General features: G+C 43.9%; 1 protein-coding gene across 1 annotated transcript; it reads right to left on the bottom strand.

Moving 5' to 3' along the window:
• Positions 1-54: 54 nt before the first annotated feature.
• CD59 (CD59 molecule (CD59 blood group)) lies at positions 55-24,876 on the bottom strand. Its single transcript, XM_053562929.1, has 4 exons — positions 24,775-24,876; positions 13,751-13,835; positions 9,151-9,252; positions 55-1,426 (listed from the first exon to the last, which is right to left on the bottom strand). The coding sequence occupies exons 1-4, from the start codon at positions 24,859-24,861 to the stop codon at positions 1,224-1,226; spliced, it is 477 nt and encodes a 158-aa protein (XP_053418904.1). The 5' UTR covers positions 24,862-24,876; the 3' UTR covers positions 55-1,223.
• Positions 24,877-27,932: the final 3,056 nt, after the last annotated feature.

Here is a 27,932-nt window from a genome sequence, read left to right as displayed (position 1 = left end):
GGCAGAGAACAAAGAGCACCAAGGTAACACTAGGTTTCGATGAGAGTCTCTATTTATCTTTGTTCAAGTGAACAAAACACAGAAACTGGCTCTGCCCAAGATCTTTTCTTTGAGTTGCTACCGTCGAGAATATTGCATATGCCGTTACCCTTCTGGGCCAGTAACTATACTCATGGATTTGATGAGATTTTATTTTCAGGAAGGCATCATCCACTGCATTCAATTTATCTAACAATAAGGAGGTTGGTTTTTTTTTTTATTAAGTCATTTGTACATAGCTCATAAATACATTATGCCATTATGGGATTCGATGTGTTGATTATTTGTACAAATTGGAGTGCTCACATCCTACTAATCAACATAGCTTTCACCTCATTTACCCAAAGGCTTTTTTTTTTAAGTTAATCAAGAAATTGAAGCATTCCTTTAATTTCTTAATGGACAAAAGCCAGGCTACGGCATAAATAAAGCCAAGCTCATGATATAAATGTCAGGAAGTCTACTGAATTTTGACAGTTCTTTGCCAGTGCCCAGGGGGAAAAAGAGAATCCTTGCCTTTGTGCAAGGGGTGTGTCATTTTTTAGGCATGTCATTTTCATTGACCAGGAGTCAATGGGCTGAATACAGATGGGCAGGTCAATCACACGCCTGCAGATCTGCTGCTGTTAAGGATGACATCTGGAAGTCTCAAACTGCCACCCCAAAGGTTGTTCACACACACACACTGATGACCCACATCTGGAACATCTGTGCTCACACAGGAGCCCTGAGGCTTAAGAAACCATTCCATGTGTGAGAGAAGGCTGAAAAGAATTCCCCTGGCATAACTTCCCCAAATGTTACTCATTCTATTCAACTATATTCAGGGAATCAGAGGGGAATTATAGGGTAATACCTAGGAGTATTACCCTATAATACTGCAGGGAACCTATATAAGCTGTCACTGCAAAGCTGGTCCTCCAGAGAGCAGAGGAAGAAACATGATCCTAGTTCTAGTCACACCTACTTCCCTCCTAAACTTCTTCCCTCAAGTGGGGCCTCTCTGCAAATAGGACTGGTCTTCAAAGTCTCGGAGTCCCTCATTCTCTTACCCAAGTTGCTGGAGCTCATTTTATTCTTCTCCAACAGAATCCAGATGGAAAACATTAAGCCTTTGGAATGCAGCAGCAAGGGAAGGGGGCATGTACAGCAGTGGGGGAGTTGATAGGTACTCCTGGTGTTGATTAGAGATACAAGTTCCAGGCTGCTGCCAGAAAGGGGGTCACCAGCACAAAAACTGTTTTCCCGGATAAGGTGATGGTCCCATCACTGTTACACAGGTCCTTCTTGCAGCAGTAGTATTCTAGCTCTTTCTCCCCTAAAAGCCGTGAAATGTCCTCAAACTTGCAATTCTCAGACCTCCAACATTGGTGATATACTCGTGGCCCTGTAGGAAGACACATACACAAGGGTGAGAAAGTAAATGGGGAGGGCCGGGCGCAATGGCTCACGCCTGTAATCCTAGCACTCTGGGAGGCCAAGGCAGGTGGATTGCCTGAGCTCAGGAGTTCAAGACTGGCCTGAGCTAGAGTGAGACCCCCTCTCTAAAAAAAATAGCCGGGTGTTGTGGCGGGCGCCTGTAGTCCCAGCTACTCAGGAGGCTGAAGCAAGAGAGTTGGTTGAGCCCAAGAGTTTGAGATTGCTGGGAGCTGTGACACCACAGCATTCTATTGAGGGTGACAAAATGAGACTCTGTCTCAATGAAAAAAAAAAAAGAAAGAAAGAAAGAAGAAAGTAAGTGGGTAAAGTTCTGTATCTGCCTTTGTTGTGAAGGGGAATGATTAAGTAAATGATATACCTCTAAATGGAACTTTTCCATAAAATCAAGGTCTCATCAGAACCAGTACAGTTGTGTATAGGTAGGTAGGGGAGGCAACAGGCATTTACACTGTGAAGAAGGAAATCTGGTTACATCTACCAAGATTTTAAACACCTAGCCCTTGTGATCCAGCAATTCTACTTTTAGAGTTTAGCCTATAAAGTTCTTGTAAGAGGGATTAAGATGTGCTTAAGAACGGTCACTGCAGTACTATCTGTATAGCCAGAACTGGAAAAAAAAAGTCCATTAATTAAAAAAAAAAGTCTGGCTTGGAGCCCGTGTTCAGTGATTAGGGCACTGGCCACATACACTGGGGCTGCTGAGTTTGAACCCAGCCTGAGCTGCTAAACAACAATGACAACTACAACAAAAAAATAGCCAGGTGTTGTGGTGGGCGCCTGTAGTCCTAGCTACTTGGGAGGCTGAGGCAAGAAAATCACTTAAGCCCAAAAGTTTCACGTTGCTGTGAGCAGTGATGCCACAACACTCTACCGAGGGTGACACAGTGAGACTCTGTCTCAAAAAAAAAAAAAAAAAAGTCTGAAGAAATTATGTTAGAATTCCATACAATGGAATTTCATGCAGATAAGGAAGGACACACAGTCCTGCAGGGGCTGACATGAAAAGAACTTCAATTTAAAATAATGCCAGAAAAATACAGAAATTGGACTTCATCCAAAATTAAAATGTCTATGCTTCAAAAGGACATTATCAAAAAAATAAAAAGACAACCCATAGAAAAGGGGAAAATATTTTCAAATCATATGCTCAGAGTCTAATATCAGGATATATATAATAATCTTATAGCTTCACAATACAAAGCCAAATAACCCACTTTAAAAGCAGGCAAAGGGGCGGTGCCTGTGGCTCAATCTGTAAGGCGCCGGCCCCATATACCGAGGGTGGCGGGTTCAAACCCAGTCCGGGCTGAACTGCAACTAAAAAATAGCCGGGCATTATGGCGGGCACCTGTAGTCCCAGCTACTCAGGAGGCTGAGGCAAGAGAATCGCTTAAGCCCAGGAGTTGGAGGTTGCTGTGAGCTGTGATGCCAGGACACTTTACCGAGGGCCATAAAGTGAGACTCTGTCTCTACAAAAAAAAAAAGAAAGCAGGCAAAGGACTTGAATAGACATTTCTCCAAAGATAAACAAATGGCCAATCAGCACATGGCCATTAAGATGCTCAGTATCATCAGTCATTAAGACCATGCAAATTAAAATCACAACGAAACACCATTGCACACTCACTAGGATGCCTAAGATCCAGAAAATTACCAGTAAATAGCAACCATTGGCAAGGAAATGGAGAAACTGAAACCCTCAAACATTGCTGGTGGGAATATATGGGGCATATATCCTGGAAAAATCTGGCACTTAAGAGTTATTCATATAACCAAGTGACTCCACTCCTAATTGTATATACGTAGGAGAATGGAAAACTATGCTTACACAGAAGCTTGTACATGAATGTTCACAGCAGTCTTATTCAATATAGTCAAAATGTGGAAACAAACCAAATGTCCATTACTGGTGAACAGACAAAATGTGATATATCCATACAATGAATTATTGTTTAGCCATAAGAGAATGAAGTACTGATACATGCCTTTCCATGGGTGAATCTTGAAAACATATGCTTAGTGGAAAAAGCCAGTCTCAGGCTGGGCATGGTGGTTCACACCCGTAATCCTAGCCCTATGGGAGGCTGAAGCGAGTGGATTGCTTGAGTGCAGGAGTTTGAGATCAACCTGAGTAAGAGAGCGACCCCATCTCTTCCAAAAATAGAAAAACTATCTGGGGTTGTGCTGGGCACCTGTACTTGGTAGGCTATTCTCAGCTACTTGGTAGGCTAAGGCATGAGGATTGCTCAAGCTCAAGAGTTTAAGGCTGCTGTGAACTATGATGCCATATCACTCTAGCCTGGGTGACAGAGTGAGACTGTGTCTCAAAAAAAAAGACACCCACAAAGGACCACTATACTGTATGACTAAAATGAAGTGTCCAGAATAGTCAAATCCATGAAGACAGAAATTAGATAAGTGACTGCCACATCACAGGCAGGAAAGAATGGGGAGTGACCTCAAATAGGTAAGGGTTTTTTTTTGATGCTAAAAATGTCCTGGACAATTGTTGCACAACCTTGTGAATATACTAAGAGACAAAAAATTATAAACTTTAAAATATAAGTTCCCTGGGCCAGGCCTGGTGGCTCAAGCCTGTAATTCCAGCACTCTGGGAGGCCACGGCATATAGATCACTTTAACTCAGGAGTTTGAGACCAACCTGAGCAAGAGCAAGAAGCTGTCTCTAAAAATAGCTGGGCATTGTGATGGGCGCCTGTAGTCCCAGCTACTTGGGAGGCTGAGGCAAGAGGATTGACTGAGCCTAAGAGTTTGAGGTTGCCATGAGCTATGATGCCATGCCACTCTACTGAGGGCAGCAAAGTGAGATTTGAGATTGGGTCTCAAAAACACAAAACAAAACAAACAAATAAAAAAAACCCTGGATGCAGACCAGTATGTAGAATGTGATCCATTTGTATAAGTAAAGCATATACGCATGGGAGTAAGTGCATTAATTTTTCTCTGGAAGGATTCCCAAGTAATTACACAGTGCTACTGTGATGGAATAATACTCTTCATCTATAATATCTTTCTGAGGGTGAGACTTTTTTGTTGTTTTTCTGGGTTTTTGTTTGTTAGTTTAGATTTTTAAAAAAATTTTCATAGGGATGACATACTTTAAAAATATTTGAAACTTCCTTTAAAAGTCATTGTATTAATCTGTGGACTATAGGAAGTTCCCACAAGAACATGCCACATGCCATTATGGTCCCACTCTTGGAAAAGTATCCTTGAGCACATAGGAAAATACAGGTCAGAAGTATCTATTCCGAGTATCCTATAATGAACTTTTTCATATTCTGAAAAAGCATGTTAAAGTGGGAAAAAATGAGCTGAAAGAGAGTTATGATGGGAGATTTTCCTCTCCCAAAATAACCAAGTTTCTATGTGCTAAATACTGGGACTATCTGGCACTAGACCAATATAAGAAGGTATGGTCCTTGCTCTGAAATAATTTTCTTCTCTTCTGTAAGGTATTTTTTTTTTGTGTGTGTGGTTTTTGGCCTGTAAGGTATTTTTTTAGAAAAAATTACAGATGCATACTTCATTATATAGGACTATAATTATTAATTTGTAACTAATTACAAATTACTAGTTTGTAACTAATTAATCCAATCCCATTTGTAGCTTAGAACGAAACACTTCTACATTTATAATTGCAGGTCTAACTGTGCTGTCTTCCCCTGCAGAGGAGATTGGTATCTGGATTAAAATTTAATGAAGTTTGGTCAAGGAGTAGAAGCCAGATAGGAGTGTTCCAGGAATGGCTGTACTTGCTTGAGTCCTAACAATGTAAGTGGATACTTCCAAAACTGTCCTAGAAGCTGCTGCCGATTAAGACAAATTTACTCCTTTATGTGCTAGTAATTAAACATTGAAACTTGAAAAGCATTAAAGCTACCAGAATTTTAATTAAGGAAGCCTAACAGCTGGGGAAGAACAGATAGTAACTTATTAATAATTGTTACCAATTAATCACTTATTATGTGTCCTGAAGCATGTCAAAGGACATTATTTGAATTATCATATTCAAATAACAGTCTTATGATGATGATCTCACCAAAGCCAGCATCAGAATCACCCAAATAAAAGTGGATTGTATCAGTGTCATGGGAGCATCAGAGATCCTCTCTGTTTGACTATAATATGCATTTAAGTTTCCTCCATAGCTTGATTTCCTTTTCGCACTGAATAAAATTCCACTGTCTGGATATAGCACAGTTAATCCATTCACCTACTGAAAGAGGTGCTTGGAAAGAGGTGCTTTTCAGTTGCTTCCAAGTTTTGAAAATTATGAATAAAGTTGCTATAAATATCTGTGTGCAGGTTTTGTGTGGATGTAAGTTTTCAATTCACTTGAAAAAGCAGCAAGGAACTGATTGCTAAATCGTATGGAATGAGTATATTTAGTTTGGTAAGAAACTGTCAAACTGTCACCCAAAGTGGCTGTACCGTTTTGTATTCCCACCAGCAATGAAGGAAAGTTCCTGTTGCTTCATATCCTGGCCAGCTTCTGGTCTTGTCACTGTTTGACTATTTTTATTTTTTTTTTTGAGACAGAGTCTCACTATGTCGCCCTTAGTAGAGCGCTGAGGCATCGCAGCTCACAGCAACCTCTAACTCTTGGGCTTAAGCGATTCTCTTGCCTCGGTCTCCCAAGTAGCTGGGACTACAGGCACCCTCCACAACACCCAGCTATTTTTTTGTTGTAGTTGTCATTGTTGTTTGGCAGGCCTGGGCAGGGTTCGAACCCGCCAGCCCTGATGTATGTGGCTGGTGTCCTAGCCGCTGAGCTGTAGGCGCCGAGCCTGTTTTAACTATTCTAATAAGTGTATCTGATTGTTTAAATAAACCATTTTTAAGTTTAATAATTCAGATAAGAAACCATGGGATTTGAGGACTGGGGAAAAGATTCTGGCTCTGGCCTACTTCTGTCTTCTCCATACCTCTGCTGTCCAACATACACATTTTATAAATAAACTGAGATGGAGAGAACTGGCTGGGGGCAGGCCAGAGGCCAGAGCCCTTAACTGCTACCCTAACACTCATTTGACATGCAGTAATTGCCTTTATCCTCTCATTGGGGAATTTTACTTTTTAAAGTGAAGGGTCCAAGAGACACAGATGATCACGGTGAAGAACCAGGGCTGTGGTCATATATAATTGGTGCTTACATGTTTGTGGAGCGAATGACTGACCAGGTTCTCTCCGGGGCCTTACTGCACTTTCTACATTATCAGTGAGTCAACATTGTCCCCTGCTGCAGGCAGAGGGACTGTCCCTCTACAGTACCAAGAACCTTACGTAGACGGCTTGTGATAATTAGAACTATCAGATACTTTGACAGGCTAATTCTTTTTTTTTGTTGTTTTGTTTTTGGCCGGAGCTGGGTTTGAACCCGCCACCTCCAGCATATGGGACCAGCACCCTACCCCTTGAGCCACAGGCACCGCCCGACAGGCTAATTCTAATTCATGTTTTGTTTTGTTTGAGATTGGGTTTTGCTCTGTTGCTGAGGCCAGAGCACAGTATGAGGTCAAGGCTCATTGCACCCTCAATTCCTGGGCTGAAGCGATCCTCCCTATAGGCGGTAATTTGTTTTTACTTACTGAGGGTTTCTCCTCTCTGTGGAAATGAATCCTCTTTCTCTCAGGTTTTTCTCCCAAGGCTTCTCTGAATTTTACACCTGACATTGCTCACCATTTCTCAATGTTGACAATGGGCAGAATTTGTGGCAGAGGATACAAGAGTGAAAATAACCTTGAAGAGTGCTTTTATCTCTTAGAAATGTAGGTCTGGGAGGTTTACCAGTATGCTAAGCAGACTCTGAAACTGCCCTTCCTCACCAGCATCACTGCACATGTTGATTCAACCCAGAACTATACCCAGCAAGAGCGGAGGGCACATCTTTGCTGGTTTCCTTCCTCTGACGAGCACTTCCAAATTCTAACCTAAGAGGATTTATGGAGGTATATATTCCATAGCATAACCAATTTGGAAAGTGCACATTCGACAGACTTGTGTGACAGCACCCTCCACTGCCACATGCAGGAGCACCATGCTCTGAGGCTGCCGGGCCTTGGTGCCTCCAGTTGCCTCTCCCAGAACACCCTTCCCTCTCAGCCCTCTCACCTTCTGCTTGTCCTTTGAGCTCAGTCTGAGTCCTTCAGAGCTCTGCAGGTATTAGACACCCCATGGAATGAGAAAGGTGTACATGAAGCCATCTGGGAAAACCCAGCAGGTCCTGTGTGTGTCCTTCCCTCATCTTTGCATTCCTAGCCTCTCACTTAGGCGCTCAGAGGCTTGGGAGACAGCAAGGTGTTACTGCTAAAGACCTCAAGCTTTGGAATCAGATGGATTTCTATGCTTAAACCCTGAGTTGATCACCTGACCATAGCCTGTTGCTCAATTTGAGCCTCGATTTCCTCATTTCAAATGGGAATAAAAAAATCACCCTGAGAGGTGAGAAGTATTCATTACAAAGTGTATGGGCTGGGTGTGGTGGCTCACACCTGAAATCTCAGTACTTTGGGAGGCAGAGGTAGGCCGATCTCTTGAGGCCAGGAACTCAAGGCAAGACAGTGAGAACCTCATCTCTACAAAAAATTTACAAATTAGCCAGGTGGCTTGTAGTCCCAGCTACTTGGGAGGCTAGAGTGGGAGGATTGCTTTAAGTACAGGAGTTCAAGGCTACAGTGAGCTATGATCATACTACTGCACTCCAGCCTAGGCGACACAGTAAGACTCTATGTAAGAAAAAATAAAGCATATGAAATGTGTTTAGTGCTCAATAATGCAACTAGTACCTATATAAATGGTAGCTGTTACTTGTTGAATACAAGTTTAATGAGAATTAGAGTAACACAATTTTTTCCCCAGATTCTTTTCCTTTTATTTTTAATGCCTATTATGCATGAATTCATAGGGAAAGTTTCCAGCAGCTCAGAGCGGCCTTTGCATTGAATGTGACAAAACTTGCTATGCCTATTATGCCATGAATTCACGGGGAACAGGTTCCAGCCCTTATGCTCCCATTCCATTGGTTCTCTTGGTTCTCCTGTGTGCGATGCTGTATGCCTATTATGCCAAGAATTCATAGGAAACAGGTTCCAGGAGCTCAGGCTCCTCTCTGTTGGTTCTCACAGAGTGGGCTTCTCTGGGTGGAGCAGGCTGGAGCTTCAGTTGAACCCAGGTGCCTTTCGCTTTGGCTTCCTTCTTTTTCTCATCATTTTCTTTCACGAGTTTTAGGAAGCTATCTCAGCTCTTTGAGTACTTAATATGCTCATTATGAACATTAATCCTTTGGGCAAGAATCTTGCCCTTTACTTGTCTGTTTACAACAACGCCAACGGCATGCTGGGTCACACTGTAGACGCTTGCAGTTTGGCCATGATAACATTTGTGTGGCATGCCTTTTTGAACAGTACCCATTCCTTTGATGTCTACAATACAATATCACTTTTCTTGTAGATTCGCATATCACCTCTGGCTGAAGGAACAACTCCATGTTTTCTAAAAGGCCTAGAGACCATGTATCGGGTGCTCCTCTTTCCCTTTGTGTTCGTCATATTGGTGAATTACTAGAAGACGAATCTCTGGTCGAAAGGCTTTTGACAGACTCCTACCACCCCATTACACTCAGGAGACAAGGAAGGGGGAGGCTCTTACCGGCTTTGGTACGGAGACAGCTATCAAAATTAGGTGTACAATTGGAGACCGTAGTGCATACAGGATCTGGGCTCATACAGCTGTAGCACCTCAGGCTATAACCTAGAATCAGGAAGAAAGCTCATTAAGACCTTCTAAACTAGTACTGACTTCAGCCCTGGCAGCTTACAATCTTCATTAATGTGGACAGAAGTTGGCAACCCAGTGGGGCATGCTTGCACTCCCACAAAAATGTCTAGTGCTGATCTTTCCGAGCTCAAACTACAGCGACATCTTTGGACACTCACACAAACACAAAGGAGAGAATCACATTTCAAAATCCATCTGACTGTGCAATCGGGAAGCTTCCTCCTAACCATCAACTGGCAAGAAATTCGCCTGCAATATAATGATATATTAAAAGGAAACTATCAAGAGATTAAAGCTAGCAGAATTCCATAAGTGCCTTGCAAGCAAACAAAATACTCCATTAAATCACATCTTCATGGATCGATGATCAGTATTTGGCAGTACTTATCTCTGCGATAGATTTTCAAAAATGAAATATGGTGAATATCATTACCTATGAATATTAACAGATGAACATCTGCAACTGATTTGATGGCAGAGAACACTAATTTTGAACCCCAATTAAGCAAAAGTTCCCCCCTAAAATGAATTCAATTCCTCTCATTAGGAGGGTATTATATATTGGTACTCGATTATGATGTCATGAATTTTGTCAATTTAAAATTTGTGAAAATGTGTTTCCCCCTTTTTTCATATAAGAACTCATGTAGTATCCTTGATTTTATCTCTTGGCACAAAGCCTGAAATATTTATAGTCTGGCCCTATACAAAGCTGACGACTTCTGGGAAAGGGTGTCATCACTGAACTGTTTCCTATTAAGGGAATGACCCAGTGCCAGTCAAGAGAAGACAACAGCTGAACCCTTTAAAGCATGGGGGTTGGGTTGGCCAGAACAAGCAGAGACACTGAACGCAAGGGTTGCCTTCCGTCAGAGGCAAATTGCATCCAATTCCCTAATTTGAAAAAAAACTTGCTCCCAGTCAAGTTCTTACTATTCACCTTTGCTAGCTACACTTCAGGTTTGCAGGATTATTTCTCCTTCTCCGTTTTTATAACAACAGTGACAAGAAACAGATGAAGTAGGGAGAGGCTGAGGAAGCAAGAGTTGGAAAGAAATCTTTATGATGTAAGTGGATGTGCATTTTTCTATTATTGGAGATATCTCTTTCTGCCATGTGGCTTCTGCCATGGAATCAGTACTTGGTGGAACCTACCAGTGTGAAAAGACATTTTCAGTTTTTTTTGTAGAGACAGAGTCTCACTTTATGGCCCTAGGTAGAGTGCCATGGCATCACACAGCTCGCAGCAACCTCCAACTCCTGCAGGGGCTTAAGCAATTCTCTTGCCTCAGCCTCCCGAGTAGCTGGGACTACAGGCGCCCGCCACAACGCTCGGCTATTTTTTTTTTTTTTTTGGTTGCAGTTCAGCCGGGGTTGGGTTTGAACCTGCCACCCTCCATATACGGGGCCGGCACCGTACCGACTGAGCCACAGGTGCCGCCCAGACATTTTCAAAGATATTAAATCTCATAGAAGAATGTCATGTTTAAAACAAGTGTGCATGGGCAGCGCCTGTGGCTCAAGGAGTAGGGCTCTGGTCTCATATGCTGGAGGTGGCAGGTACAAACCTAGCCCCGGCCAAAAACCACAAAAAAAAAAAAAGAACAAGTGTGAGTTTTTAAGCCCAATAGCTGACTTCTAGTTCTAAGGCCAAAGCCTACATTTAGCACCCTGGAAGAGGGAATTTCCCAAAAATCAGTGGAAGGGGGTCCTGTCCCGAGCATAGACAGGACCCAAGCTCTCTGTAGCGACTTAAATGGCCAAGCCTGCCTTGGGAGGTATGAAATCCCACTCAGCAGAGGACCCTTTGTTCTGCGAGGGTTGCAGATTACTACTTTGAATCATTAGTCCAAAAACTCCTCCCTCCCCACTATGTTTGTAGACAATAAGACAGATGCCGAAGGAAAAAAAAAAAAAAAGACAGATGACGGGAGAGGAAAGTGACTCACCCAAGGACACCCAGCTACAAAGTGGCAGAGCTGAAGCCAGCCCCCAAGCCAGTTGGAGGGCTCCATCAGACACACCGTCAGCACGTGCCAGGCCTGTGTGAGAGGTGAGCCACGGTGACATGGCACAAACAGGTAGTTTTCCTGCGGCCCCTTCCTGGTACCAGATGTGTGTGCATATGGACGAGAAGAAAAGAGGCTAACAGTGAGGGTGCTGTTCCAGCCTGGCCATGCCTTAGGGCCATTTTAAAAGGTCACCAGTAGAAGTTAACTTCCTGCTGGCTAGAGCCAGAACTTACTTGGCTTCTTTACAAATTTTAGAGAAAAAAAGGTCAAAGTCCCCATTTGGGACTTCTGTGGGGCAGAAATATGCATGACTAAGTGCATTCAATGTTCAAATATCTGTGAATCTATGTGCTAGCAACTTCATAGAATTGTTACAAGAAGCGGGCTCAATTCTCTTCGTCCCCATTTTGTAAGAGAAAACCAAGACTAAGATGCTAAAGAAATTGTCCAAAGTCACTAAGCAACAGAGCTGAGACTCCAAACCAGGTCAATTCTCAAACCCGAACTTGGTTTATCCAAGATGCTCTTCTAATCAACCTACGCAGCAGAGAGAAGGAAATTACACAGACTGGGAGGGAAACCAAAGCCAAAGATAAGCAGTAAGGCAGTGGGTGATTGATCTTCTTGCCTCGATGTCAGGGTACAGACTGTAAAGGACAGGTCCCTGCAGTTCCTCAGAGTCCTTGGACAGCAGCAAGGGAAGCTCTCGTTCGTGTGTGTGTGTGTGTGTGTGTGTGTGTGTGTGTGTGTGTGTGTGTGTGTGTGCGCGCGCGCGCGCCTCACACTCCAACTCTCTGAGGAAGGGCTTAAGTATACCCCGAGACCTGCCAGGAGCAGCAGATGGCCCCAAACCCAATCTTGCTCTGTGAACAAAGGCAGATGTGACTGAGCCACTATAATTACAAAAGGTACACTGGGCAGAGGAACTCAGAGTGTGACGACGTAACACAGGTGAACCACATCACAGCCACCCTTGCTGGAGCTGGTGGAGGTGGAGAAGGAGGAGACTATGCTCAGGACTGCACCCACGTCCAGTGGACTTCCAGGAAATCCCCTCTTTCCATGGTGCTAAATGTAGGCTTTTGCCTTAGAACTGAGAGTCAGCTCTTGGGTTTGAAAATCCATACTTGGTCATGATCAAGTCATGATCTCTCTTTTTGCTCAAAAAGGAAGAACACATTCAAGTGCATCTTTGGACAAGTGACTGCTCTGCACTCACCTCAGTGTTCTCAACTGTCAAATGGGCATAAAAGCACTGACCCCTCCTGGGCTGAGACACAACACAGTCCCAATTCCACAATGAGGAGTCAATATATAGTAGCTGGTAAAATTAAAAGGCATGCTTCAACAGCGCAGAAATCTTTTCTTATTGCTAACTGTATTGCAACTTCTGTTTCTGCTCCCCCACTACCCACCACACACACACACACACACACACACACACACACACACACACACACACACACACACACACACAAAGGACCGAAACCAGTAGTGTCCAGGATGTTATACCAATGTGATGCAGACAGAAAATAACATGTGACCTCTATGACAGGGCAAACAAGAAGCCTGGGTGTTCCTACTGCTATAGAGGTTAGGACTCAGAAATACCCAGAAACCTGCAGTAACAGAGATAGGGCAGCAGAGGAAGGGTGGTACAGGAAGGGGTGGCCACAGGGAGGGGTGGCCAAGGAAGAGATGCTGGAAGGAAAGGGTGGCTCATGGTAAAGTTGACCCAGATGCAAGGGTGGTTCAGGAAGGGATGGCCTGGTGGGGGGTGGCCCGGAACAGCATGGGCTGGGAGAACATGAACTGTGGATCCAGACTGTGTCTGTTCACATTCTGGTGTACCACTTCTGTGTGTGTTTCAATAAGTTATTTAATACTTTGGGCAATCTCATCATCTCTAAATGGGGATAAAAGTAGTATCTATCCCAGTAGGTTGGCATCAGGACTGAATAAGCAAATACATGTAAAATGCTCAGAATGGTGATTGGCACATAAATGCTGTGAGCCTTGGCTGCTTCTGTCATCACTGTGACCAAGACCATTGCTATAGCATAGGAGAAGTCCCAGGGTAGAAGGACTAAGTCCCTTGTGGCTCTGGGCACAGTGGACCCCAAAGGCATTGGCTCAGCACCCTAAGCACAGTACCCACTGGTATCTGCAAGCCGCCTGTGGTTAGAGAGTAAAACCCAAGCTGCCGAGTGTTGCTCCACCCTGTAACTCAACCTGGCCTATAACCCTAGAAGGGGCCCACTGAGGACAAGGCCACAAGTAGGAAGGAGGTGTCACACAACCCCAGACCTGTAAAACTGGAAGGCTAAAGAACCCACGCCAGGCCTGCAAGATGAGCTGGCGCTGAAACTGAGGACAGTGGTGTCAGCTCAGTCACCCTGAGCCTAAGAAAATGGAAGCTCAAGGCCAAGGCTGTGTAGACTCAGGGCTCTGGAACTCACCTGAATGGCAGAGGACAACCAGGACAAACAGGGAGGGAAGCAGCACCAGCTTTTCTAGGCTTCTCATCATGCCTGTCCACAGAACCTAGAAGGAAGGGACAGGACAGGTTGTCATGAACAACAAAATACTGCTAGATGTCTCAGAGACTGGGAGCTGGAAGGCTCAGTGGGCTTCAGGAGACCTGGGGAAAGAGCTGGTAGATTGAAAAACATGGGAAACCTACCAGGCTGGGGGCCACCGACCAGGGGTGCTCTCAGGAGGGCACACTTAACCCTCCTCCTGACCCTAAACCTTGGCTGACTGAAGGAACGTGGCCAGTCTTAGCAAGAGGGCAGCTGTGGGCATTATGCAACTGGGTGGCCTCCAGTCCTAACCCACAGCAGCCAACAACACTTGATATAATCAAGTACTTAGTACTTATCAGCCTAACTTCACTTCCATGCGGGGGAAATTATGAGGGCTGCTTGGTCAGATGAGTTAGGAGAAATACCCAACACAGAAGCTATAGTTCCTGCTCTGCCGGTTCTGCCCCATGCCACCGCTGAGCCGAACGGCCCCTTCTCCTTTGGTCACTCTGCTAACTGAAGTAGACCAAAGGGGATCTTTGCAGGGGAACAGCCTACATTCCGCAGCAGAATGGGGGCAATGGCTTAGCATGCGTGGAAGCACTGGGTTGAGCGGCAAGTATCAAGTCTCAGCCTCAATTCCACACAACTGACTGGTCTTCATGGCAGCCACTTCCATGCCTCGGTCACAGAGAGGCAAAGATAGCAGAGGAAGGAAGTGACCGGTGTGCAGATGCCAAAGTTGGCCTGTTCAGTTAAAAATAAGACTAGGTCTTTGTTAACTACAAGTACAAATATGAAGTTCCAAGAACAAAATGTTCACGCGGAGTGTGTGTCTGAGTGTGTATGCATAAGGGGAGTGGCGGAGGAGGGAGGCCAAAGACGAAATAGGTAAGCATTTGGGGCGGCGCCTGTGGCTCAGTCGGTAGGGCGCCAGCCCCATGTACCGAGGGTGGCGGGTTCAAACCCAGGCCCAGCTGAGCTACAACCAAAAAAAAAAAAAAAAATAGCCGGGCGTTGTGGCGGGCACCTGTAGTCCCAGCTACTCGGGAGGCTGAGGCAAGAGAATCGCTTAAGCCCAGGAGTTGGAGGTTGCTGTGAGCTGTGTGATGCCATGGCACTCTACGGAGGCCATAAAGTAAGACTCTGTCTCTACAAAAAAAAAAAGAAATAGGTAAGCATTTGAAATGTATTTTAAAGCTCTACAGGCCCTCCAATGTGGACAGCAATTAATGGTAAGCAGGATAATTTATGACTTTTTATTTTTCTTCCTTACTTTTTGGCACTCTTTCCCCAAATCGTCTATCATGAATCAAGTTTTACTTTTATAATCAGAAATATCAGAAAAATCCATACATCACAAATGTTCCTTTTTTAGTAGTCATACAGGTATATCACCGATCTTTTGAGAAATCTATCTCAGAATTTAAAAAGAGAAACACCCAACCTCATGGTTTTGAAATTCCTCCCTAGTCTAAAATACCCTCCATTTTAAGTAAAAAAAAAAAAAAAAGATGCCCATATGGTAAGTGTAGATAAGACAATACATGAGCCATTGCCATATCACCCAAACCAAGCACTTACTAGCAGGACACGCTCAGAAGGCATCAACAACTCTTAACTCTTTTCTCAACATCTCAGGACTCATTAATAAAACAGTGGTTGTGTCCCTACAGACTGTTTTAATGACACTGCTATTCCAATTATTTTTAGTTCTTCTAAAGCGGTGTTCTTCAACCTTTTTTATCTGATAGCACACACACTTAAATTATGTTGATCAAAAAAAAAAAAGAGTGGGACAAAAACAATATATTTACTGTGCTTTGAACTTCTTTGGAAAGTCATTCTGAACTTCTTTGGAAAGTCATTCTGACTTTCCAAAGAAAGGTCCACAAAGCAAGATGAGTCAGCTTGAAATGAGTCAGATGGAAAAACACCCTTTGAGGCTTGGAAAAAACCACTTTAAGACAGTCTTTATTAAGGACAGATTGTAAATTGATGGGAAATTCCTGAAGTGGATCTCCAAATATGTTTTTTATCACAGGAATAAATACACAGTCAAGTTTATAGAAATACTGTTTAAAACAGAAAAACTTTAGTAATATACAAGGCCAAAGATAGGAAGATGGTTGTGTTATGCTACAAATCCATGGTGGGGAACTACATGGCCTTGAAGAGTAACTGACATGGAAGGCTATGTTCTCAATGTTAGGAATAAAGCTGGTTTAAAAACAGCTATCATTTTATTACTTTTTCTTTTAAAAACATATACATACCTACTACATACACATGTGTGAGAAATGTTGAGAATATTTTCAGAATATTTTAGAATATGTGATTAACAGAGTGGTAAAACTATGAGCAGTTTATTTATACTTAAATGTATTTTTTTTCTTTTTTTTTGAGACAGAGTCTTGCTCTGTGCTTTAGGCTAAAGTACTGTGGCAACACAGCTCAGAGCAACCTCAAACTCCTGGGCTTAAGAGCTCCTCTTGCCTCAGCCTCCCAAGTAGCTGGGACTACAGGCACCTGCCACCATGCCCCAGCTAGTTTTTCTATTTTTAGTAGAGACAGGGTCTCATTCGTGCTCAGGCCAATTTCAAACTCCTGAGCTCAGGCAATCTACCCACCTCAGCTTCCCAGAGTAGTAGGATTCCAGGCGTGGGCCTCCGTGGCCCGGCCCTCAATTTAGTCAACTCCTTTAATTCGGTTCCTAATTTTAAAGTGATAATAATGATTTTATATGATGCTCAAATGCGAAAATAATACTTGTGGGTTTGAAAGATCAATATGGATAAAAAGGTCATGTGGCAGTTTAAGGAACAAGTAGTCAAGTGCACACACAGTCCTGGAGTTTACTCCTTCCTAGCCTCAAGACCTGACCTGAATATAGTATTTTTAGTCTAGGTGCCACATTTATGAACTTCTTCCAGCTTATCAGGATACCAAAAGCTGTAGAAGCCAGGAGAAATGGCTGAAGGAACTTTGGCTGTTCTATTTGAAAAATACAGTCAGAGACAGTGCTTGTCTGCACATCTGAGAAGGGACACTACAGAGGGGAGTTTATTCTGTGTAATTTCCAAAGAATTAGGACGAGTTGCCTTTTAGATTTTGGAAAGAGCAACTATTTACTATCACCCCCCCTCGTGAAAAGTGTCAGCACATCTGGAAAGCAATGTCTTTGATGAAAAGTAAAAAGTTCCCCATCAGTTGGAAATATTCAAACGGTACAGATCGCAGATCAAGGATGCTGCAAAAAAGATTTCTATAGAAGAGAGTAAGGGGCAAAAAGAAAAGATTTCTGAATTACTAAAGACTCATTATATAATAAAACCAATTTGATGGTGTTCACTACCAACCACCTGAGATGTAAGGGGGAGCTGCAGAGTCACAGCATGATTTACAAATGGGCATCCCTTAGTAAGTTTCTGAAAATGTTTTGGACAGCATATGTTTTGGGTATTTGGGCAAAAAATGGAGTGTCAGCTTCTATTTTAAATAGGAAAACATTACTATTGTCCATCCAACAACTCCAACTGATTCCCCCAAATAGCAACTAAAAACATACAGTCACACACACAGAGTTGACACTCGAACAACACAAGTTTGAACTGGGCAGGTCCCCACATGCACAAATGTTTAAAATTAAATATATTGGAAATTTTGTTTTACAGATGTACAATAATTTGAAAACACTGGTAGATGAACTATGCAGCCTAAAAAGATGGAAAAAAACGAATAAAAAGGTGTGTCATGAATGCATAAAACGTGTCCATACTCGTCTATTTTATTATCGTTTACTCCCAAATATACAATTATAAAGTTAAAATTTACCAAAACATACATCTAAATACGGACTATACATGGTGCCATTTGCAGTCAAGAGATGAGTAAACAAATGGAAAGATGTCAATGTAAAATTAAATCAGAAATGCATAAAATTGACCATAGTACCTACTATTATACTACCATAATTTCGTACCTACATCCTGTTGTTACCGTGGTGAGCTCAAGCTTTGGAAGTAGCTGCTTAAAAAGCCTGTGAAGCGAAACATCTCTACACGAGCAGTTCTCTCCAGTGCATCACAGCACAAAGTCATCTCTCTCGGATTTTATGTATTTTTCATGGGGGTTAGTGCAATACAGTATCTTAGAATAACACTAGGGGACCCCCACGTGTCCAGCCACTAGTGAGGCTGAATGTGCTCCCCAGAAGCAAAGTCACTTCAAGAAAAAGTCGAATTCCCAAGATTGAGGTTGTCTGTAGGGGAAATAGTGCCGTGATCCCCCCCCAGTAAGTTGTTTTTATTGTATGCCCTGAGCGCTTTAGCATAAATTTGTCCCCTGGGAGACCTAAAGGGTCAGGAGAACCAGTAGGGGAGCAATGTATGTGCAGGAAGCCAGAAGGCTGGCCTCTAGGAGAGAGTCGGACAAGACCAGGACAAAATGTTCCGGTAAAGATTCTCGAGATTCAGAAGGTCTCTTGAGGTGGAGACAAGAGTCTACAGTTTTGCCAAACGATTTGGAGGCCTTCTGCAGATGTTTTCCATGTTTCCCTCTTTTCGTGTTGACAGTTAAGTTATTTTCAACTATTCTTTCCTGCTTTATGTTAATAAATATCGACCCAAGGTTTGCTCGTAGGACTCCCTGAGAGCTCCTGGGTGCCCTCGCACAGATTCTGTCAAGCCTCTTCATTTTTCATGCCCAACTCCTTCAGCTGCCCACCATTTCAGGTACATAATTCATCTTGTAAAGAGATCACATAAATTTACAGTATCTGTAAATACATTACAACGCTGTAAATGTATTTTCTATTCATTATTTTCTTCATATGATAACATTCTCTTTTCTGTTTTTCTTTTTTATTATTGAGGATTCTTTGAGGGTACAAGAAACCAGGAACATTCTCTTTTCTCTAGCTTACTTTTTTTGTTTAAGAATATACTATATAATACATGTAACACATAAAAATGTAGGTTAATCTACTATTTATTTATAGGGAAGAATTCTGATCAACAGTAGGCTGTTAGCAGTTTTTTTTTTTAAGTTTCTTTTTTTATTATTTTTTTATTTTTTATTAAATCATAGCTGTGTACATTGATATGATCATGGGGCATCATACACTAGTTTCAAAGAGCGTTTGACACACTTTCATCACAATCATTGACATAGCCTTCCTGGCATTTTCTCAGTTATTGTGCTAAGATATTTACATGTCACATTTACTAAGTTTCACATATACCTTGTAAGATGCACCGCAGGTGTAATCCCATCAATCCCCCTCCCTCTACCCCCCTCCCCAGCAGTTAAGTTTTTGTGGAGTTAAAATCTATATGTGAATTTTCCACTGCAGGCCCCCACCCCCATATATATAAACAATCAACTGTGTGTGTGTGTGTGTGTGTGTGTAAAACCCAAAGCTATTGGAATGTAAAGCAGTTAACACATTAAACAATTATTTAATGACATAACACTTAAGGAATTCGGTGGTGAGTGTTTACTTGCAGGTAGCAGGTTAAGTCTCAACAATCACATATGAGCCCACTGTGAGCAACTGCCACTGTGAGCAGCCTGATACCAGGTTTGGGTGACAGTTGAACAAGGCAAGGCCCCACTCTCAAGAATCTTACAATCTAGTACTAAAGAGCATGAAGAAAATATGAAATGAATGTATTAAAATATACAAGAGAACCACAGCACTGGTTCTCAAACTTCAACAGAATTGCCTAGAGGGCTGGTAAACAGATTGCTAGACCTCAGCCGTAGAAGTATTAATTCAGCAGGTTGGCTGCAAGGCCCAAGCATTTGCATTTCTAGGCAGCTCCCAGGTCTGCTGGTCTAGGGACCTCACTGAGAACCACTGGGCTACAGAGTGACCTGGCACAAGGGCCAGGCTACTCCAGATAAAAGTTGAAATTGTCTCTCCCAAAAGGGCTGTAAAAGAAGCTGTTAGTTTTGATTAAATATTCAGGAGCTGCTCTACTTCTAAGTGCCCACGTGATTATGCCACTGAATGCAAACCATTAGGCAAATTCTTGTTTCAGGACTAACTTCCATTTGGTGAGCAATGATATCAAGGGCCAGTTGCTATACTAGGTGTATAGTAACTGGAATTACTCCTCACAACAGTTCTATGGGAAATCCTATCTCTGCCTCTAATCATACACGTAAGAGGAAGAAACTGAGGGGTGAGGAGGAAAACTAATTTATGCAACCAATTTATGTGGCAGGCAGAACTATCCTCTCCCTCAAAGACAACCACATCCTAATTCCCGGAACCTGTGAATAACGGCCGCCTTCCATGGCAAATGACTTTGTAGATGAAGATTATGGTTATAGATTATTCTGCATTTTACAGTGGGCCCAATGTAATCACAGGATCATTAAAAGAGGAAGGGGTGGTACATGTATACCATGGAATATTATTCAGCCTTAAAGAAAGATGGAGACTTTACCTCTTTCATGTTTACATGGATGGAGCTGGAACATATTCTTCTTAGTAAAGTATCTCAAGAATGGAAGAAAAAGTATCCAATGTACTCATCCCTACTATGAAACTAATTTATGGCTTTCATATGAAAGCTATAACCCAGTTACAACCTAAGAATATGGGGAAGGTGGAGAGGGAGGGGAGGAGAAAGGGGAGGATGGGAGGAGTGAGGGTGATTGGTGGGACCACACCTACGGTGCATCTTACAAGGGTACATGTGAAACTTACTAAATGTAGAATATAAATGTCTTACCACAATAACTAAGAAAATGCCAGGAAGGCTATGTTAACCAGCGTGATGAAAATATGTCAAATGTTCTATAAAACCAGTGTATGGTGCCCCATGATTGCATTAATGTACACAGCTATGATTTAATAATAAAAAAAAAAAAGAGGAAGGGAAAGGCAGCAGAGTCTATCAAGAGATTTGCCTACAGAAAAAGAGGCAAGAGGTTCAAAGAGTGAGGTAGACTCAACTCACAAGTGCTGTTTTGTTTTGTTTTGAGATAGAGTCTTACTCTGTCATCCTGGGTAGAATGCCATGACATCATCATAGCTCACAACAACCTCAAACTCTTGGGCTCAAGCAAACTTCTTGCCTCAGTTTTTCCTATTTTAATAGAGACAGGGTCTTGCTCTTGCTCAGGCTGGTCCTGAACGCCTGAGCTCAGGCATTCCACCCACTTTGGCCTCCCAGAGTGCTAGGATGAGACATAGCACCTGGCCTATGATTGCCAACTTTGAAGACAAGGGTTCCCTGAGCCAAGGCATACAGGTGGTCTAAGGAAACTAAGAATGGTCCTCCACTCAGTCCTCCAGTCATAAATACTGCCAATAGCCTGAATGAGCAAGGAAGCAGATTCTCCCCCAGCCTCCAGAAAGGAGCACAGCACCGCCATCTTGATTTTAGCCTGGCGAGACCTGTGTCAGACTTTCAAGGTACGGAAAGGTTAAGGCTAATAAATGCACATTGTTTGAAGTGGCTGTATTTGTGATTTGTTTCAGCAGCAGTGTAAAACTAATATAACAACCTCTGAACTAGAAAGTGGTGGAACAGCATTTAAACCTGGGTTTGAGCTCAGAACGATCTTAAACTCTGGTGGGGAGATGTGTGAATCCAGCTTCTGAAATAATGTTAAGAGTGTTTCCATGAGATTCACAGATGCCCATTAGGAGAGTTACTGCTCCTGGAATGCTGGGGCCTTAGAAGATGAATTTTAAGGCTCAGAATAAAACCCAATGTCTTTTTTTTTTTTTTTTGGTAATAGGAAATTAGCGGAGGCCCAGGGGAAGGAAATTACCTGTCCCAAGGCAATAGGTTACTTGCAAAACCACATCCAATGGATCTTGCTTCTCTTCACCAGGGGTTGGTAATTCACAAGGTACCTGGTATTTGCCGTGTTAGAGGCCTTGGAGCTTTTGCTCTAAGGATGTCTGTCACCTTCCAGACACACACACACAGTGCCTGTTGTAGCCAAGCATGCTGAGGCAGCCACTGAGCTCAGTTACTCAGTTAAAGGTCTAATTACACAAGCAGGTAAAGACAAAGAGAAACCATCATCACAATGGGAGAGCCACTCCCTAGGCTGCCAAGGTCCTACAGCCAGGATCAAATGCCCTGTAATCTACTCTGTGCTTTCCCTCTGGGGAATCTGATCCAAAACCTCATATTCCTAGGTTTCCAAAGAGAACCTCTGGGCTAGGCACTCAGGGCCCTGTCCTTTGAGATTATACCCTGGTACTGATTTGTTTTTTTATTTGTGAGACAAGATCTCGTCTGTAGCCAGAGTAGAGTACAGCGGCTTGACTCACTGTAAACCTCAAACTTCTGGGCTTACCCAATCATCCTGCCTCAGCTTCCCAAGTAGCTAGGACTGCAGGCATGCACCACAACCCGGCTAATTTTTATATTTTTTGTAGAAGAAGGGTCTCAAACTCCAGGCCTCAAGCAATCCTCCCACCTTGGCCTCCATAACCCATTGTGCTATCATAGCCAAGGTTTAATGAAGATACATCACACAGATACAGGGCATACATAAAAACCTATCTTTGTGTTTAGACAACTTCAAGTACTTGTGGTCTTGGTTACATATGTGGCAGTGTGGATGGGATTCTTCAAGGGATGGCCCAGAATTTTTAATGCACTCTGTTTTCAAAAGGTTATACCTGCTACTGTCAAAGATGAATGCCATCAGAAACCCACTGTCCCCATCCTAAAATTCATTTTTATTTTTTTTGAGACAGAGTCCCACTATATCACCCTCTGTAGAGTGCTGTACTGTCACAGCTCACAGCAACCTCAAACTCCTGAGCTTAAGCGATTCTCTTGCCTCAGCCTCCCAAGTAGCTGGGACTATAGACGCCGGCCACAACACCTGGCTATTTTTTGTTGCAGTTTTCATTGTTGTTTTTAGCTGGCCCAGCAGGTTTGAACCTGACATCCTCAGTGTATGTGGCCGCACCGTAACCACTGTACTACTAGCGCAGAGCCTAAAATTGATTTTATTTGAGTTTTGTTTTCCAAGCCATTCCACATAATAGGATATTTTCCTTAAAGCAAGGTTTAGCAAACAGTTTCCAGTCTTCATTGTGAAAATACAGAAACCACCACCAAGTTTTAGGAATGAGGGGCTTATAGTGAGGCAATTCCCTCTTCGTCTCCCCTTTACACATTGCCAGATCACCGTAAATTGCCATTTTCTAGGAAGGGTGGGGCCCAAGCCTAAAGCCAAAACCAAAACACCACTTAAGCCCTCCCTCCCCCTCCACCTCTCTCCCAGACAACTTCAACAAAGGAGAAGGGAGAAACTCCAGGCGCCTGTGAAGAGCTGCCCCCACAGATCATTCTCTAAGAAAACTCCTTACTAACCTCCCATAAGCAAGGACATGCAATTGTGCCTATTTCTAGCACCTCCCATTCCACGCTAATAATAAATTACAAGTTTATTTTACAAGTGACAGAAGACTAGGCCTGCCCAGGAACATCTACATCATTGAAGCTCCTTTCACTTCTCTTTCCCTCCTAACCGTCCTCCATTTTACCTGTGCGTAGACGTGCTGGGCCTCACAAAGATGTAACCACTTGGCCTCACCAGCCTCAGCCCCTGCCTCTCCCCTCCTCGCTTAGGTCTTTAAAGGCGAAGGTTCCAACTTGCCCTGCGGAAGAAAACGGCCACAGCTCTTCTACCCTTCCTGTCTTTTCCCAGGTGCGTCCTCACAATCTTGACTTAATAAGCCTCCACGGACTGAGACTTCTGTCTCATTTGCTCGGGTCGACAATCACACCGTACTTGAGACGTCTGTTTCAGTCCTGATCTCTGCGTTTTAAAATTCCAAATATAGACCTCAAGGGCAAATAAGAACGGCCGCGATTATAGGAGTTAGGCTTTTCTTCCTCCCTAAGAGCGGGCGGTGAGGGTTGGTAGAAAATATCTCCGCAGGAAAAGGAAGGCAGGGCCCGCGGAGAGGGGTGCCCCGCTTTCCCTCCCTCGCGAACAAAGGCAGCCCGGGCGTCTCCGCCCGTCTCCAGCGGGCGCTGCGCGCGGGGCCGGCGCGCGGAGGGGCCGCGCCCTGGGGGCTGGGACGGAGACCCGGGCTTGGCCTTCCCCGGCGCCGCGGGCCTTACCTGACGGCGTCCAGCTCCCGCTCCCAGCCTCGCCGCGTCTCTGCGGATCTGGACCCCGGCGGGTGCCAACTGCGCCCTAGTGGCTCCGCCTCCTCCCGCCGCGTGAGCCGAGGTCACCCCGAGACGCAGAGCTCTGGCACCGCTGTGCCTCCCCCCTCCACCCGCTCCCTTCCAGGCAGCCACCGCACTCGGGATGTCAGCCCCGTGGCCCGGACTGGATGGGCACCTTTAAAGCGGTGGGGAAGTGGAGGTTTATGGTGGCCTCCTCTAATTGTTATGGAAAATAATAACATGCAATTTAAAAAGACACCAGATTTTGCGTGTGTGTGTGTGTGTTTGAAACAGTGTCTTTTTGTCGCCCTGGGTAGAGTGCCCTGGCTTCATCCTAGCTAAGCAACCTTTAACTCTTGGACTCAAGCGATCCTCTTGCTTCGCCTTTCGAGTAGCTGGGACTACAGGCACTCGCCCCACGCCCGGCTAGTTTTTTCTGTTTTTTTTTTTTTTTTAGTAGAAACAGGGTCCTGCTTTTGTTCAGGCTGGTCTCAAACCCTTGAGCCCTGGCGATCCACCGCGCCCTGCCTACCCTTCCATGGTTTAAAAATAAATTGTATTTAATAGCCGGCCGTTGTGGCGGGCGCCTGTAGTCCCAGCTACTCTGGAGGCTGAGGCAAAGGAATCGCTTAAGCCCAGGAGTTGGAGGTTGCTGTGAGCTGTGTGAGGCCACGGCACTCTACCGAGGGCCGTAAAGTGAGACTCTGTCTCTACAAAAAAAAAAAATAAATAAAATAAATTGTTTTTAAATGTTTTTCAGGAAAAAGAAATTGTGTGTGTGCTCATACTTACCTCGTGCCCCAGCGCCCACTTAACCTGCAGGTTGCCGCTGCTCTCGGGCTCTAGCACCTCCCAAATTTCCTTCAACCACAGCCGCATTCGTGCCTTGTGACTTACTTGGAACCAAGACGAAACTGTTACGCGTTTAAAAGCTTCCTGGGCAATGCAACTTCGAGTTTTTCCACCAGCTTAGTTGTAGCTATGGGCCTCCAGAGCCACCGCCACAGACTAGGACAGAAGAGCAGTGAGGGGGTTTACTGCGTGGGCCACTTTGGGGTGGCCTCGAGGTCCGGGTTGGATTGCAGGCATGTTTTAATGATGCAAACATAATGTGGAAAGTTTTTTTCTTATATATTAAATCATAGCTGTGTACATTAATGGGATCATGGGGCACCATACATTGGTTTTATAAACGGTTTGACACATTTTCATCACACTGGTTAATATAACCTTCCTGGCATTTTCTTAGTTATTGTGTTAAGACAATTATATTCTACATTTACTAAATTTCACATGTACCCTTTTAAGATGCACCGCAGGTGTATAAGTTTAAGAGCTTTTAGTGCTGGGCGGCGCCTGTGGCTCAGTGAGTAGGGCGCCAGCCCCATATGCCGAGGGTGGCGGGTTCAAGCCCGGCCCCGGCCAAACTGCAACCAAAAAATAGCCGGGCGTTGCGGCGGGCGCCTGTGGTCCCAGCTGCTCGGGAGGCTGAGGCAGGAGAATCGCGTAAGCCCAAGAGTTGGAGGTTGCTGTGAGCCGTGTGACGCCACGGCACTCTACCCGAGGGCGGTACAGTGAGACTCTGTCTCTACAAAAAAAAAAAAAAAAAAAAAAATGATTAAGAGCTTTTAGTGCTTACAGACACTGGGAGGTACCCAGCACCCCACAGGAAAGGAGCATAAGCCAAGGGGGAGAGAGAGGACCAACGCCTTCATCCAGGGCGTCATCCACACAAGATCCCTTAAGTTTAAAGCAAGCAGGCACTAGTTCAGGAGGTTATGCTGTCGAGGAATGTTTCATTTTGGTCATACCCAAATCCTGGTTTTCCTAGTCTACACAAATGGAAGTTTTTTCAATCAAAACTTGCTTTCAGGGGCAGCGCCTATGACTCAGTCAGTAAGGCGCCGGCCCAATATACCGAGGGTGGCGGGTTCAAACCCAGCCCTGGCTGAACTGCAACCAAAAAATAGCCGGGCTTTGTGGCGGGTGCCTGTAGTCCCAGCTGCTCTGGAGGCTGAGGCAAGAGAATCGCATAAGCCCAGGAGTGGAGGTTGCTGTGAGCTGTGTGAGGCCATGGCACTCTACCAAGGGTCATAAAGTGAAACTCTGTCTCTACAAAAAAAAAAAACAAAAAAAAAAACTTGCTTTCATATTTATATTGTGCCTGCTTAAAACAGTTAACTAATACCACATAATTCTTAGGATGGTTTACAAAGGTCTTTCACATGCACTATCTAATATGCATCCTATTAGCTATTTGTTCCATAAAGCTCTCAGTTTCTTGACCATTCAGTCTCTGAGAACCATTGCTATGTGCTCCTTGGGAGAGTGCAGTTTTTACCTGAGGGATGTATGTGTTTGCAGATGAATTACAAAGCTTGGTCTCCAGTCCCTGACTACTCTAACTCTCTACCCTTTTACTCAGATCCAAGTGACTGCGAGAGATCCACTTTTTGTTCCACAGACATCTTGAACTCGATGTATATAAATCTGAAGTCATTTCCAGTGAGCCCCTATTTTTCCTGCAATTTTTAAACATTTTTATAAATGAAGACAGAAACCTGGGAATCAACTCTGATTCTTCTCATTCCCTTGTATCTACTCCACAACTCCTGGCTCCTTCCCACTTACTTAGATCGTCTTTTCATGGTGCTACTGCCCTGCCTGGGGCCAGTCTGTGTCTTCACCTTCATACCAGCTCTGTGTGCTTTGCTACTTATCCTCCACGCGACTTCCGGAGACCCGGCTAGTTTACCTCTTCAGCCTCATGTCTCACTTTTTATTTTCCACTTCATTTTGCTCTTTTCTCATAATCCTTTCTTGAATACAGCATGACTGTGGCTGCCATCTTGCAACCATGAGATGACCTTCAAGAGGAAAAGTCTTATGCTAAGGATGGCAGAACAGAGAGATGGGATAAATCTGTACCATTGACATTATTGTACCTTCATGTCAGCCCTGAACTAGTTATCTGACTTTTCTCAAAAGAATAGCCTCTCAACTATTTAAGCTACTAATGACTGAAGTATCTGTGTCATCCTGGTGATACATCAAACCTTAGACAAAGGAATAAAAATATAGGTGGTGGTGGATCGGCGCTTGTAGCTCAGCGGGTAGGGTGCCACTCCAGCTGGCATACCCAGCCCGGGCCTGCCAAACAACGACAACTATGGAAAAATAGCCGGGCATTGTGGTGGGCACCTGTAGTCTCAGTTACTTGGAAGACTGAGGCAAGAGAATTGCTTAAACCCAAGAGTTTGAGGTTGCTGTGAGCTGTGATGCCACAGCACTCTATTGAGGGTGACATAGTGAGACACACTCTCTCTCTCTATATAAAAAATATATATATTTTTTCTGGTATTTTCCAGAGACAGAAATGGCATTTATTCCACCAAAAGTATAGCCTGATTTGGGCAATATTAATGCCAACTGTTAAATTCCTTTTACATGTGGATAAACAGTCTCATAAAAGCAAACACAGATGGCTGTTATCAATAAACCCCATCTTGGTATGAACCAGAGTTCATTTAAACATACTAAAGAAAGTGAATTTTGATGACAGGATAAGCAAATTGATACATTGTGTGGCATACAGGTTGGACACGGCTGCAGGGGGGATCCTGGGCATCATGAGTACTCTGGAAACGGAGAGACAGGAGAATCCAGAAGAGAAAGATGCAAAGAGTAAGTGGATTGATTCTATGTGTCTGCATGTGTTCCCCTAAAATTCATGTACTGAAACCTAATCCCTAAAATAAAGTATTAAGAGGTGGGACTTTAGGAGTTGAGTAGGTCCTGAGGAGAGCTTGTTGGGTACTTCTACAACAAGGCATGACCACACACACATCTTTGAAGCAGAGAGCAGGCCTCACCAGACACCTTATCTGGTGGCAACTTATCTTGGACTTCCTAGCCTCCAGAACCCAGAGCAATAAATGTGTACTGTTTAT

Source organism: Nycticebus coucang, chromosome 14, assembly GCF_027406575.1.
Source record: "Nycticebus coucang isolate mNycCou1 chromosome 14, mNycCou1.pri, whole genome shotgun sequence".
NCBI classification, from domain to species: domain Eukaryota; kingdom Metazoa; phylum Chordata; class Mammalia; order Primates; family Lorisidae; genus Nycticebus; species Nycticebus coucang.
Note: the sequence above shows the minus strand (reverse complement) of the source record. Positions and strands in the feature narration are given on the sequence as shown.